At 41.1% G+C, this 16,422-nt stretch overlaps 1 protein-coding gene across 2 annotated transcripts in view; it reads left to right on the top strand.

Moving 5' to 3' along the window:
• The window catches only part of LOC128689253 (receptor-type tyrosine-protein phosphatase alpha-like), an 828,196-nt gene that overhangs the window by 339,086 nt on the left and 472,688 nt on the right, over positions 1–16,422 (top strand). For both annotated transcript variants that reach the window (XM_070086466.1, XM_070086465.1), the window contains exons 9-11: positions 3,238–3,495; positions 14,847–14,978; positions 15,386–15,571. In XM_070086466.1, coding sequence (XP_069942567.1) covers positions 3,238–3,495; positions 14,847–14,978; positions 15,386–15,571 — 576 coding nt within the window. The remainder of the gene's footprint in view (positions 1–3,237; positions 3,496–14,846; positions 14,979–15,385; positions 15,572–16,422) is intronic.

Here is a 16,422-nt window from a genome sequence, read left to right as displayed (position 1 = left end):
GGTTGCCTCCATAGTTACTCTGATCTCTACTTGCTCTGCCTCACCTGTCTCTGAAATCATGGTAATGGCATCTTCCTTATCCACTGAGATGCTTGACGCTATCTTCAGCTATGTTACAGAGACGAAACTCTCGATTGTACGCCGACGCACCTCCTACCCCTTCTTCACAACCCTAGCAACAATCTTTTCCTTTACTGTATTCTGATTACTTGCTTACCGTTGCCCCCACATGGTGACTTTACTGATCCTAATAGCCCATTGATTTTATTGCTTCTTAAGGTTGACATTCCTGTTTTTGTGAATAGTTGGCCTCAGCGGTAATTGGGGAGAACTCCAAGTGTTGCTCTCCCAGTTTCCCCAATATTTGTTGGGTTACAAGAGCCCGAAGTTTGTTCAGCTGTTATTCATCCCATTTCTGGTTATGTGCTGTTACATTCTTCCGATCCTTTTCCTGATGAATCATTTAATGAGAGTGCGCTTCTTGTGCACGTATCAACAAATTTTTCTTCATTCTCTGCTGCATTATACTGCAGCTCGTATTTAGTTACAGAGATGGCATACAGTTTGTTCTTTGTATCTTTCCCCCTTCCATGCATTCTGTATCACGGATATTGCGTTTCTGATCTCTTTACTGCCGCCCATTTTGTTAGATGAATTTAACGCTCACCATTATCTTTGGTGAGGGTCCCACTGTGACTCTCATGATCAGTTGGAGACTCTTCTCGCTTCTCATCCTCTTCATGTTTTAAATACAGGTGCTCATACCCATTTTGACTCTCGCATTCAGTTTCTCTCCTGCATTGATCTTTCTATCCGCTTCTTGCTTTCTTTTTCTCGAGCACTTCTGGTCACATGCTCATGCCACCGCTGTTTATACAGATTGTTTTAAATCTTCTGACGGTGTTGGGTTCACAGTAGTATTCCCTGATGTTGTCCAAAGTCACTTGTTAGACTCAGCTAGTATTTTTACTGCCCAGTTGTAAGCCGTACTCATAGTGCTTCTCCGTATTACGTATATGTCTTCTTCGACGTTTGTGTTCATTTCAGAATCCCTCAGTGCTTTACAAGCCATTAAATAATTTGATTCCCCTCATCCATTAGTCCATCATATTCAACTATAGTTGCACCATGTGGCTAGCAAAAGCAAAGACGTCGTTTTCTGTTGGGTCCCTGGACATGTTGATGTGCAGGACCGGTGGCCTGGTGGCTAAAGCTCCTGCTTCACACAGGGAGGGCCCGGGTTCGATTCCCGGCGGGTGGAAACATTTCGACACGTTTCCTTACATCTGTTGTTCTGTTCACCTAGCAGCAACTAGATACCTGGGTGTTAGTCGACTGGTGTGGGTCGCATCCTGGGGAACAAGATTGAGGACTCCAATGGAAATAAGTTAGACGGTCCTCGATGACGCACTGACTTTCTTGGGTTATCCTGGGTGGCTAACCCTCCGGGGTTAAAAATCCGAACGAAATCTTATCTTAACAAGCAGATGCTGCTGCGTGGTCCACAGCGCATGATCTTCCGGTTACCTATAGAGGTATTCCGTTCAGAGATTATTTTTCAGTCATCTCGGCCCGTCATCGCAGCCGTTGGCAACAATGGTGGTCAGACGTGCACCATAATAAATTGCGCTCTAATAAACCACTTTTAGGTCTGTGGCCATCTTCTTATCACTGTTGCCGTTTTCGAGAGACTGCGCTCTCCCGGCTCCGCATTGGTCATACTTGCCATACCCATGAGTATCTCATAGAAAGATGCCCTATTCCTCTCTGTGAGGTTTGTCGGGTCCCTAGTTCGGTTCTTCACTTTCTTGTCAATAGCCCGGTTTACCAGCGAGCTCGCAGGATTTACCTCCAACGCCGCCGCCGACCTGCCACTCTTACTCTATTACTCTATCTTCCCTTCTTGCAAACGGCTCTGCCTATGACTTACATTCACTTTTTGACTTTTTGTCAGCAACTGCTTTACCGTACGAACCTTGACACATAGCCCCTAACGTCCCTTCCAGCCCTTTTCTCCCCTCACCTCTGATCCCCTCTCCACCTAGCTGTTCATAGACTCAGCATTATTTTCTGCCCTGTCGCGCTGTATGACCCTTGTCGGTTTAGCGCTTTCTTTGATTATAATAATAATAATAATCTATATTGAGGATTAACCAGTTGGCATTAGGAAGCTTGTTCAGGAATTCAAAGGATATTTAAGCAGGTGTAACATTAGGATTAATCAGGTGCTAGTGTGAGGTTGTAGCAGGTATTATACTGAGATAATTATAGCAAGCGAATTAGAAAGAACTAGGTACTGAAATGAGGATTAACTGTGTGTTAATTAAGTTAGGTAAGACTTTTCAGGAAATAGGATAATAGTTTCCTGATGCGAGTCTGTCGCTGGAGGTTTTGGCCATCTGATGAGACCTTCTCCTGACTGATCCACCCATTTAAAAACTGAGGTTATAATTATAACCATTCTTGTATAGTGTTTTAATTAAATTTAACAAGGGTTTATAATGAGAATAAATCAGGGGTTTACAATGCAGCCAAACTTTGTTATATAATAAGGCTTTTCAAAGTCATATTGAGTGTGCTCCATTGATGTAATGTGTCTTAACTGTGAGTCAGATTTAGACTTGATAATTAGCTGGAAGTTATTATGAGACTAACCAAATGTTACAATGAAATTTACACAGGTTTAATAAGATCTTACAAATCGTTTTAATAAAACTTAAGAGGATTCATCTTTAAGGTTAACCAAATGTGCAGTTATTGTTTAACTGATGCTATAAACAGACTTAGTGAGGTATGTTATACTAATAATCAACAAGGAGTTCACTACGTGTAATATTGAGACATGAGAGTGTCATAATGAACTTTTTATAAGTGTATTGTAGGTCAAACTTAAGGAGGCACGTAAGTTCTCCCGTCTTCTAGTAACATGTTTATTTTTTCACTATAATCTACCTTGTCCATAATTGCTTGAGACAAGGTAGATTTATAGCGGTAGATTGTAAAGGTCTTGGCTTCGCTCATACCTCTACAACACAATTGTCCTCAAAAATTTGTTAAGTTATACCGTAAATTAAGGAAAGATCCTGGGTTTCACCTTACGAAACAGGCAAAGCAACTGCGATAGTAATTATGGACAAGGTAGATTATAGTGGAACAATGAACATGTTATTAGAAGACGGGGAACTTATGTGCCCCTTAAGCTGTATAAATATTTGAACGCTTCTTGATGCCTTACAGGTGAATATCATCCTCGGACACCCACACTGCGGTTCAGCGAAGGGGAACAGGTGTTGATCCCTCTAGTGAAGACCAACCAGTCATTGCCCGATAACGTCTATATTAGGAGACTGCCAGATGATTGGTCATACAGTTCTAATAACCAGTTGCCTCTCCAACTTGGACCAGCCAAACTCTACCACTCTGGCGTATACACTGTTCATTCTGATAAGAGCAAAAGAAATAAGAGTGGGGCTTACTTTGATGTCATGATTCGAGGTAAGTGGAAATAACTGTAATGGTTAATGTGCTGCTGAAAAGTGTTCTAAATGTAATGGTACCTTGGAATGTGAGGTGCAGATGTGGTGGAGGAATTTAAGTGAGGTGTAATTGGTGATGTTATTAATGTTAAGGTGTTTCTACTCGTGAGTGGAGTTGGAAGTAGTGGTGGTGGTGGTGGAGATTGTGAGAGGCTAACGGGTGACGAAGGTGGATGCGGTGTTGAAAAGGGTAAGTGGTTTAGGTTTCAAGGAGTGAGGGATAAGTGGAGTTGGTGAGAAAGATCGCGATCAGCAAGATTCGAACCTAGTGCCTGGTGCTAGGAAGAAACATGGTTTGTAATCAGGCTACTTAACGTCTTGAAGCATTTGTAGCTTAGTCTAAAGCGTTATGTACGACATAAGAACTTAAGGAGAAGCACTGCAGCATGCCTACTGGTTCACAATTAGCATGTCCTCGTCAAGCGCAAATCCAATAAAAATTACTCACCCAAGCCGTTATCAATGTTACCCAGGAAACAATCATTGATAACTCTGGTGGCCTGGTGGTTAACGCTCTCGCTTCACACGGTGAGGGCCTGGGTTCGATTCCCAGCCAGAGTAGAAACATTGGACGTGTTTCTTTCCACCTGTTGTCTATGTTCCCCATCAGTAAAATGGGTACCTGGGTGTTAGTCGACTGGTGTGGGTCGCATCCTGGGACACTGACCTAAGGAGGCCTGGTCACAGACCGGGCCGCGGGGGCGTTGACCCCCGAACTCTCTCCAGGTAAACTCCAGGTAAGTAAAGCGCAAGCCCCACTCAAATCCTGCCCCCTCATGCATTTATCTAACTTATATTTGAGGCTACTTAACCTTTTAGCTTCAGTGACTTTCCTATATCCTTTCTAAATCTAAATTTATTCAATCTGAATCCGTTATTTCGATTTCTTTCTTGAATCTTATTTATGCCCATCTTCCACTTGTACACTTCAATCACGTCTTCCATCATTCTTCATCTTACAAGAGAATGTAGGTTAAGGAATTTCAATCTCTCTTTTTTATGGAAGATTCCTTATGCAATGGATTTACTTTTTCATTCTTCTCTGAATACTTCAGTGACATCTCCCTTTGAATTACTTTTCCTGCCTGTTTTTGTGTCAGTGAATTTGTTCATATCGCTTGTTATTCCTCTCATAAAGATCATTAATGTATGTTACTGTGCCCCATTCAGATTTTACCCCATTTATGCACACTGTCTACTTCCTGTTGGTGAACCATGACTCGATCCTATATGACAATGCACTGCCACTTTCTTTAGCAGTCTTGGGTGTGGTACTCTATCAAAAGCTTTACTAAAATTAAAAAATATAATAACGAATTCTTTATCATGACCAACTGCCTCAAATGCTTTTCTGAAGATGTATGCCAGAGATGAGGTTCACTTATCCAGGGAAGGTGTGGGATTTCTTGCTAGCTTAGTTGAGGATGCCTTGTCAAGGGATGGTCCTTGGCGTGGTGAAGATGCTCTTGCTCTGAGGAATTAAACCTTTTAGTCTCCTTCCTCAGACCGAACCTGATTACCCCCCAATCCCCCTACCCTATCCCATCCTCCCTTTTTTCCTTTCCTCCTCCTCCTCCCCATCCCTTCCCTATTCCCTTCCTCATTTCGGCCTTTAGGATTCTTCTCACAGGCAATCCAGTTCCAAGGTAGGGGGAAGGGTACCGGGGTCCATCCCATTCCGTTGAGGTCCTTGGCAGTGGTGTAGTTTGCCGTGGAATCTGATTCACCTGGGAATGTTCCAGTCTCTCTCCGGTCTCCTAGGGGGTGGCTTTGGGTGTCTTTCGTGTGACGAGTGTATCTCTGGAGGCTGCCTGTCAGATTCCAGGGGGTGGTGGCCAAAGGAGGTATGCTTTGTGGTGGGTGTCCAGCAGCCCTCTCTTTTGTCCACCGAGGTGGCTCGGCAGATGTGAGATTGCTATCTAGGATTGCTGGTTTACTGGCATGAAGGGTAGGGTATAGCACGGGTTCCATGCTGTATCTGTGCTACTTGCGGTGCTGAGGTCCACTTGGGCGTGGAGGGGGATTTACGGCCCTTTTGTGCTTCCTAGAAGCTATTCTGCCATGTTCCTCCCCTTTTTTTTCCTTTTTTTCTAAAAAAAAAAACGAACAGAAAGAAGTGATCTAACCATGGAGTCCCCAATCCATGAACCTGCTACCCCCAGGCCCCTTCTTGTTACCGCACCCCGTTCTGACCCTGCCTCGTTTTTTAACCACTCTTCAGACACTTCTAATGCCCCTGTACCTCTTGCTGGTGCTATTTCATCACCCACTTCAGGTACCGTGGTTTCAACTGACTACTTCGTTACCTCTTACCTCCACTCTTTTTTGACTATGCTTCCGGCCTCCCCCTCTATGGTGCGGCAATTTTCGAATCGCCAGCCCGTCCCACATCGGACCAACTCCAGTCCCACTCCTAAACGCCAACGACAATTGCCTGATGATACTTCTTCACTTCCTTCTCGTTCTACTCAGAAAAGACCGGCACGTCATGCTCAATGGACTAAATTCTTTATTTTACGACCGACTTCCTCTACTGCCTATCTTTCCAACCATAGTATTGGCAAGGCGCTCCTACACCATGTTGGTCGAGATATATCCTTTCATGCTCTCAAGAGCGGTACTTGCATCATCACTGTCCAGAATGCCAGCCAAGATCATGATCTTTCTCTTCTTTCAAATATCGATACTATTCCTGCCACTATCGAAAAACATCATTCCCTCAATTCTTGTAGTGACACTGTCATTCTGCTCCATACCATTGTCCAACAGAATTTCCAGACATGTGGCAATGACATTCTAGAACAGCTGGAACTCCAAGACCTTCCAATCCTCAAAGTGGACACTTATGTCCTCCCTACCTGCAGGCGGAGACGGTACCCTTGCAATGTAGCTCGATAAACTATCGACTGCCGTGAACTCCCGTCCTCTGTTTATATAGCGGGACATCGTTTACAAGTTCCCTACACCGCAACAGTGTAGAAATTGCTGGCGATTTGGTCATCCAGCGACATATTGCAGATCTATAGCCGAATGCCCAGTCTGTGGTGCCGATGATCATTCCAATACGTCTTGTAGTCTACCTCCCTCTTACCTTAATTGTCATGAGGCTCACCCATCTGTTTGTTATTCTGTTTTAATATAACCCCTTTGCTTATGTTGTACACCTTGTTCACATGTCCCCCTTTGCTTATGTTGTACACCTTGTGCACATGTCCCCCTTTGGTTATGTTGTACACCTTGTTCACATGTCCCCCATTGCTTATGTTGTACACCTTGTTCACATGTCCCCCATTGCTTATGTTGTACACCTTGTTCACACGTCCCCCTTTGGTTATGTTGTACACCTTGTTCACATGTCCCCCTTTGCTTATGTTGTGCACCTTGTGCACATGTCCCCCTTTGCTTATGTTGTACACCTTGTTCACATGCCCCCCTTTGCTTATGTTGTACACCTTTTGCACATGTCATCCTTTGCTTATGTTGTACACCTTGTGCATATGTCCCCCTTTGCTTATGTTGTGCACCTTGTGCACATGTCCCCCTTTGCTTATGTTGTACACCTTGTGCACATGTCCCCCTTTGCTTATGTTGTACACCTTGTTCACATGTCCCCCTTTGCTTATGTTGTACACCTTGTTCACATGTCCTCCTCTGCTTATGTTGTACACCTTGTGCACATGTCCCCCTTTGCTTATGTTGTACACCTTGTGCACATGTCCCCATTTGCTTATGTTGTACACCTTGTTCACATGTCCCCCTTTGCTTATGTTGTACACCTTGTTCACATGTCCCCCTTTGCTTATGTTGTACACCTTGTGCACATGTCCCCCTTTGCTTATGTTGTTCACCTTGTTCACATGTCCTCCTTTGCTTATGTTGTACACCTTGTTCACATGTCCCCCTTTGCTTATGTTGTACACCTTGTGCACATGTCCCCCTTTGCTTATGTTGTACACCTTGTGCACATGTCCCCCTTTGCTTATGTTGTTCACCTTGTGCACATGTCCTCCTTTGCTTATGTTGTACACCTTGTTCACATGTCCCCCTTTGCTTATGTTGTTCACCTTGTTCACATGTCTCCCTTTGCTTATGTTGTGCACCTTGTGCACATGTCCCCCTTTGCTTATGCTGTACACCTTGTTCACATGTCCCCCTTTGCTTATGTTGTTCACCTTGTGCACATGTCCCCCTTTGCTTATGTTGTACACCTTGTGCACATGTCCTCCTTTGCTTATGTTGTACACCTTGTGCACATGTCCCCCTTTGCTTATGTTGTACACCTTGTGCACATGTCCTCCTTTGCTTATGTTGTACACCTTGTGCACATGTCCCCCTTTGCTTATGTTGTACACCTTGTGCACATGTCCTCCTTTGCTTATGTTGTACACCTTGTGCACATGTCCCCCTTTGCTTATGTTGTACACCTTGTGCACATGTCCTCCTTTGCTTATGTTGTACACCTTGTGCACATGTCCTCCTTTGCTTATGTTGTACACCTTGTGCACATGTCCTCCTTTGCTTATGTTGTGCACCTTGTGCACATGTCCTCCTTTGCTCATGTTGTGCACCTTGTGCACATGTCCCCCTTTGCTTATGTTGTACACCTTGTGTACATGTCCTCCTTTGCTTATGTTGTACACCTTGTGCACATGTCCTCCTTTGTTTATGTTGTGCACCTTGTGCACATGTCCTCCTTTGCTCATGTTGTGCACCTTGTGCACATGTCCCCCTTTGCTTATACTGTTCCTCTGCTGTAACGCTGCACCTTTGTGTTATTCATGAGTTTTAGTTTAATTCCTGTGCATATTTTGCACCCCTGAATTTATTTTGTACCCCCCCCCCCACTGGGCTTATTTTGTTCCCCAAGTGCTTATGTTATACTCCTTTGCTATGTTGCATCACTATGTTAGTTGTTTCCCTATGTATATTTTCTACGAAGGTGCTTATGTTATACTTACAATGTATCATACAGTCAGTGTTTATAATAAGTAAGTAAGTTTATTCAGGTATACACAAATACAGTTACATAGATTATCATACATAGCAGCAGATGTGTAAAGAACCTGGGATAACCCAAAAAAGTCAGACGAGTGAATTATTTCCAATGTATCATACCATCAGTGCTTATGTTGTACTTACACTGTATCATACAGGACTTAAGAAATCGTAATGACACGATTGCAAACAAATCATACCCCCGCGGGTTCAATCCCACCCGGGGGTATGGACTGTATCATACAATCAGTCTTTATGTTGTAGTTACACCGCATACCATCAGTGATTATGTTGTACTTACACTGTATCATACTTACACTGTATCATACTTACACTGTATCATACTTACACTGTATCATACTTACACTGTATCATACTTACACTGTATCATACTTACACTGTATCATGCTTTGTATTAGACTGAAGAGCCACACAGTGGCTCTTCAGTCCAATACAAAGCAGAAAGGTTTAAGGTTGGAGGAGTTTGGGGTAATCAGTCCCTCAGCCTGGAGTCGATGTGTATAGTCCATCAATCTTGTAGAATGTACGGTATAGGGCCGTAGACGTGGCTTATATACTGTAGTGAGGTGAGGTGAAGCAGGAGGAGGCGGGGTCATAGTGGTACCATCCACTAGTCTAAGTCGGTACTTTCTCCTGTGTTTCATGTATACTAAAGCTCAATGACAGTGTGAACAACTACAAAGATACCTTGTGAACAGTGATATATATACATTTCCATATCATGAACCTTGTGCACAGTAATGTAGCCAGGTTCATGTACTTTTTGGAAAGTAACCTCGATATAAATAACCAAGCTCATGTTGACACTTGTGCAAACTAATGTGACACTTGACATATCCACTTGTGCAAGCTCATGTGTCTCGCAGACTAAAACTCTTTATAAAACTTGCACATATTCAATTCAATTCAATTCAAGTTTATTCTCTATAACAGTTACAATGCGGGGTTTACAGGTTTTGGGTATTTTGTGGTTTACATGTTATAAAATACTAATTACAGAGGGGGCCACTAGGACACCTAGCATGGCTAGGCATTTCCAGCAGACTTAGATTAATTCATAACATTAAATCCTTACAGATTATAGTATTAAGGCTAAGTGACTACATTATAATTTGTGAGTTTAGCAATGTGAATGCTTTTGTTTTGGGACAATACAAGGTGTCTATATTTGAGTATCATAGGCAAACTTATGACTAGTTAGGAATTATTATTTTAAGATTAAGATTAGTATTTCTGGGTTTATAGTCAGTGGGTGAGTGAGTGTAATTGTGAACCACCAGGTGGTTATCATGTAGTTAGTTGTCGGGGTGTATCAGGGAGATAAGATGTTTTCTAACTGTAGTTTTGAAAGTGATGAATGTGTCTGCAGTTCTAGAGTTTTCAGGTAGGGTGTTCCAGATTTTAGGTCCTTTGAAATACATTGAAATTTTGTAAAGATTTAGTCGAACACGGGGAATGTCATAGAGATGTTTGTGTCTGATGTTATGCCTGTGGGTCCTGTCACAACTATCAAGAAAGCGTTTTAGGTCAAGGTTAATAATGAAATTTAAGGTCCTGTAGATATAGATTGCACAGTAGTAAGAGTGGATGTACTGAACAGGGAGTAAGTTTAGATCTATGAAGAGTGGGGGGGGGTTGCCAGGGATGGGATTTAGTGATTATTCTTACTGCGGCTTTTTGTTGGGTTATTATTGGCTTTAGGTGTGTTGCTGCAGTTGATCCCCAAGCACAGATAGCATAGGTGAGGTATGGATATATAATTGAATGGTATAGTGAGAGAAGGGCAGTTTGCAGTACGTAGTATCGTATCTTGGAGAGGATCCCCACCGTTTTGGATACTTTTTTTGTTATGTGTTGGATATGGGTGCTGAAATTTAGGTTGTTGTCGAGGTATAGGCCAAGGAATTTGCCCTCATTATGCCTGACAATTAGAGTGTTGTCAATCTTAATGTTAAGTTGCACAACACCTGCTCTGCTACCAAACATAATATAGTAGGTTTTGCCAGTGTTAAGTGTTACCAAACATAATATAGTAGGTTTTGCCAGTGTTAAGTGTAAGTTTATTGGCTGTCATCCAAGTCGATATTTTGAGCAGCTCCTCGTTAACAATGGTGTTGAGGGTGGCAAGATTAGGGTGGGAGATGACATAAGTCGTGTCGTCAGCAAAGAGAATGGGTTTCAGGTGTTGGGATATGTTTGGAAGATCATTGATGTAAATGAGGAAGAGCAGGGGTCCATGGACACTTCCCTGCGGAACTCCAGTATCAAGTGGCCGTATTGATGAGACTGTGTCTTTAATGGTGACATACTGATACCTATTAGAAAGGTAGGATTTAAAATATGTGGTCAGTCCATCAATCTTGAATAGAATGCAGTGGTGTTTCATGAGGTTTAGTTAGAACAATATTCTTGTTTTTTTTTTCAGTTTGTGGGTCCCCATAATCTGGGAAAGTGTTTTCCAGGTCTTTTTTATGTCTCCTCTTGTGTCAGTGAATCTACTGGAGTAGTATAGTTGTTTGGCTTTCTTTATTACTTTGGTGAGAACTGATGAATAGTGTTTAAGAATATCTTTGTGTATTAAGCCCTGTCTATATTGCTTTTCATATTGGTGTTTCTTATCAATGGATTTCAGAATGCTGCTGGTTAGCCATGGGCAACCAAGCCGTTTATTCGTGATCTGTTTCGTTTTTATAGGACAATGTTTGTTGTATAGTCTAAGTATTTTGTTAAGAAAAATGTCTGTCCAATCGTCAATACCATTGGAATTGGAGAATTCTGTAGGCCAGTCAACAGTCTCTAGGTCTGCTGTGAAATTCCTTATTGAGGCCTCGCCATGGAGTCTAAATGAAACTATTGTATTCGAGTGGTGGCTTACTAATGTTTGTCAAGAGGAAGGTTAGGTAGTGGTCAGTAGTGCTGTCTGTGATTATCCCTGATTTAAGGGGGGCTAGTATATTGGTCCATATGTGGTCTATTATGGTTGCACTTGTCTCAGTCAGCCTGGTTGGTTTAGTTATTGTTGGTATGAGAAGTGTGTTGTTCATATTGTTGATGAAATCAGTTACAGTCTGATCATCTGGTAGGCCAAGGTTGATATTGAAGTCTCCAGCTAAGAGAAGGTGGTGCTTGTTCATTTGTCTGTTTGTTATTAGTGACTTTAGATTCTCACTGAAGTTTGGGATGTTTGTGTGGGGTATCCGGTATATGGCACCGATTGTTATACTCGTCTTGAGGTTTTTTACAGTAAAATTAGCAAAAATGTATTCCCCATATTCATCACTAAAGCAATTAGTGCTAATACAAGATAGTTGGTTAGAGTAATAGATTGCAGTACCACCCCCAGCTTGGTATGGTCTGCAGTTGTGGATTGCTGTGTATCCTGGTAGTAGGTAGATATCAATTGTGTCCCGCTTAAGCCAGGTCTCAGTAAGAATAATGCAGGAGAAGGGTGTCTTTAGTGACTCAAGGAGTGCCAGGAGGTCATCATAGTGTTTGCTTAAGGACCTGATATTGTAGTTAAGTACTGATAGAAATTGAGCAGTGCTCAGGATAGTGCTGGCTTGTGATGCTGTGTAATAAAGGCAGTTACTTTCCAACAAGTTTTGATTGTGTGTTAGATTATGGAGGTTTAGATCAGGGTCAACGTGATCATTCATCTTTTAGGTTTAAATAGTGGTTGTTTATATCCTGTATTGTGGTGAGTTCTAATACTGATTTCTGTAGTGGTGGGAGGTTTGGATAAGTATACCGCTAAAGCACTTTGGTCATATAGAGTATAGTCACTAATAAACATAATGAAATTGATATTGTCTATGTGTTGTGCTAGAATGAGCAAATGTACAACTAGGTATAAACTAATAATATAAAAATACAAATTAAAATGGTATAGGTTGTTGACAAGATCAAGATTATAACTAGATTTAAATTGACAAAATAAAATTCACAGATTAAAGTACCAAAAGAATAATAAGTAAAAAATAACAATGGCAATGACTTGGTTATAATATGATAGTAAGATGGTAGACAAGTACACAGGTAGACAGGTACACAAGTACACAGGTACACAGGTACAAAGGATAATATAAAGGTTGAAGTTGAATATACAAACTTGAAAATTTGGCAACAAATTGTTATGAAAAGTATAAAATAATGTTTAATGTACAAAAGTAAAATTGACTGGTAGTAAATATGGTGTTTAATAAAATTTTAGTAAGTAATAATGATTACAAAAAGATTAATTAGCAAAAATAAAGTGAAAAAGTAATGTTTATTTCAAGTATTAAATTTTAAGAACAGTTATTTGGATTCAATATTGGACTGGTAGTTATACTAGAGGTTATTTGGCAGTACAAGGTAATTAAGAGTACTCTAAGACAGTAAATGTGGTGTTAAAACAGGTTATGGTAATTAGACAAGTAATGGTAGTTAAATGATGTCAAAAATGTTAAGAGTAAATTGTACTGATAGTAAAAATGGTAATTAATTATTAATTTTAGTAAGTAATATCAATTAATAGTATTTAAAAAAATATGAGGTAGTAATATGGACAGAAAGTATCAATTCAGCTAATATTTAAGCAAACAATAATAAATAAGAAAATTACATAAGGTGACTTATGCTTACTAGTAACATCACATAATGAGGTAGTTGATTATTTAATTACTAAGAGATTGTACTATGAAATTTGAACAATAATGGAGCAAAACATACACTACACTACGTAGGCTTTTAGGTTGGACATTGTTTAGTTATTCTCTGTAAGATTAGTATCCCTGAGAAATCGTGATAGATCATTCTCGTTCGTTATTGTGTACAGTTGACCTACATTTGTTTTCCTAACTAGAATTTTCCCATCCCGTGTGAAGCATTGGTGTATTGTGTCATTATTCTCCCGCTTAAGTTTTCTGACTCTATACAGGAGGTTCTGACGTTTTTTGGTAAGACACTCGTTTATGTATACCTCTTTCTTTATTTTAATAGATGCAATTATTAAGTCTTTTTTCCTGTCATGTGAGTGGAATCTAAGCATAGCACTTTTTCTACCATGGGATCCTAGTAACCTGGCTTCCTTTATTTCTGACTCTGGTACAATAACACTTGTTTGGTCCTTTATGATCTGGAGAGTAATTTCTTTACTGTTTGTTTGGTTCATATCACTGGGAAAAAGTGGACTGTTAACTATTACTGCGTCTTGTTCAGTTTTATCTTCTTGGAGAGCAAAGTAGTCACTGAACTGGTTATCTAAGTTGTTCTTCCATTCTTTTACTGCTTCTTCAACATTTGTATTAAGAGATATTATTTGTTCTGTATGGCTATCTATGACTGTTTGGATGGTCTTGTCATAGTTAGTCATTCCTGGTGTTGATAACTTTTGTTCAAGACTGAGGATTTTGTTCTCGAGTTGTGTCATCCTGGTGTCTTGTTTTGTTAGTGTCTCTCAAAGATTCATATTTTCAATAACTAAGGTGGAGATGCATGACTTTAGGGTATCTGGATCATTGGTTATACCTGAGAGACTACTTAGTAGGTTGAATCCCGGGAAGAGAGGGGTGGATGGGCTGGAGGCAGCCATGTTTGTTGTTATTGTTGTGGTGTGGCCTTGAGCGGTGGTGTGAGGGGTGGTTGCTGGGCCGGCGTCCTCCTGGCTACACTTGTTGAATAGTTGGTTTTTCGGTGTTTTCTTGCTGGCCTTGGTGCTGTTTCCTCTGAGATTGCGCCTCATAATACTACAGGAATTGTTGTAGTTAAGAAGAAGTTGTAGTTATACAAAGCTTAGGGTTACGTTGTTCGGCTGGCAGCGGGGTGTTGCTTTGGGTTTGAGGGCAGTCTTCCTTTGATCTCTATTATTTTCGATTTGTAGGTTTCACTGTTGGTAATCTTTGGTCATTCTGGGTGCTACGTTGGGTAGTGCAGTTTTGCTTGTAACTAGGTCATCATAGAAGCATTGGTGGCCCTGAGAGTTGGAGAAAAGTATGGCGCTTGGAGGTCGCTGCTGTTGCTGCCGCTGCTGCTGCTGAATATTGTTAATAGTTACTTAAGTAATTGGAAAGTATATGAATGTAATGATTCTGGGACTTAATTATCTGTGCACTGTTATGCACTACCATATTTTGGGGGACCACACAAGTGCACATCTTTCAATCTTTATTCTTCTGTTTCCAAACTAATTTTATTATCCATCAGTTCAAGTCTGTGTTGTCTAGTTCCTTCTTTCTCGCTTCCATCTTATTAATAGTTATTTTTATAATAGTGTTATTATTTGTATTCCTCTTTTAATGTAAGTGTGTGTTGCAGAATGTGAAAAGGATAAGTATGGTATCGCCTGTAATAAGCATTGTCCCAAGTGTCTACATGGAGGACAGTGCCATCCCCAGACTGGCACTTGTGTCTGTCCTCCTGGCTTCGCAGGTGACACTTGTCAGTATGGTAAGTTCTTTGCTCAGTATACTTTCAGTCATGCAGCACTTCCAGTCATGCTGTCTGCACTGTTTATGGTGCGAGTCTTTCTGGCACTTAGTGGGTAGACAATTAATGACTTTTTTACATCACAATGAATAACCAACACAGGAATAACACTTCACATTAAGTCTAGCAGTGACAATATTAATAATGTACCTTTTGGAGTAAGGAAACTAATGTGCTATATAGTACAATCTTTCATGTACTTAGTATTCTGTTCATCATGTGGTAGGTTAGGTAACGTGGAGGAGAAATACTAGCACATACATCCACAATGAATTATGTAACATTGGGAGGATATAGCAGTTTTAAAAATTGCAGTGTGAAGATGCTTCAACACAGCCAGTACTGTTCCTACTTGCCTCCTTTCACAGCCTGTCTACCTGGAAAATTTGGAGCCGAATGTCAGCTGGGATGTGACAGAAAGACGCTGGAATTTCCTGTCACCAAGGATGGAGACTGTAGTGGCCTGGTGATCTGTCTTCCCAAACCCTACGGTTGTTCCTGCGCCTCGGGCTACACATACTATGATGGTAGTGATAACCCAATATGTACGAAGGGTAAGTTGACATATAACGTTATGGTGGCCCAGGTCCGCACACACTATGGAGGCCACATACTGTAAAACACACAGACAAACATACACGCACGCAAACACACACCTAGTAGTGACCAGTGAAGAGGCGGGGCCAAGAGCTTGGACTCGACCCCTGTAACCTCAACTAGGTGAGTACAGCATCAAGGGTTTTAGATTCTTTCTGGCCTATCCAAGGATATAGAAGAGATCACTGAAAGGGATCTCTTCTATATCCTTGGGGGTCTTCTATATCCTTGGGGGGTCAGTGAACACGTCGAGAAGTGAAATACAAGCTGTCTAAATGAAAAAAGGGAGGTGACGGCTACAATTTATATAAATCATTTTGAAAGTGAATCAGGAACATGACGGTAAGCTGTCCAATATACAAAAAGAGTTAGAAACAGAAATACAAATAGCTAGAGCTTCATTTAAGGTTATTAATATAATATTCAAGAGGTTGCTAGTAGAATTGCAGTAAATCAACCATTCAAATCATTATGAAGCTGTGTGTAGTCTGTGGTCAGTCAAACAAACGGGCTTCCACATGGATAAATTGTCATTTTTGTGGAAATTGGTGTCACGCTCCTTGTGCAGATATCCAAGAACTAGCTACAAGCAGTATTAAAACAGAGAAGTGTTTTTGGGTATGCCCAAATGAGGAAAATCTGTGGACTAAAATCACAAGGGTATTAAAAGAGGATAACATCAAAGCTGCTTTCATAGAAAACCTGGAAGCTTTCTACAACAGATGGGAACATAAAAAGTCTGGGCTGAATGGTACTGCCCTTGATACTGGCCATGTAGTCACAAACTGTAAGGCTGGAGGTGATGTCC

The sequence above is a fragment of the Cherax quadricarinatus genome, chromosome 18, assembly GCF_038502225.1.
Source record: "Cherax quadricarinatus isolate ZL_2023a chromosome 18, ASM3850222v1, whole genome shotgun sequence".
Classification (NCBI taxonomy): domain Eukaryota; kingdom Metazoa; phylum Arthropoda; class Malacostraca; order Decapoda; family Parastacidae; genus Cherax; species Cherax quadricarinatus.
This window is presented reverse-complemented; position numbering and strand designations above follow the sequence as displayed.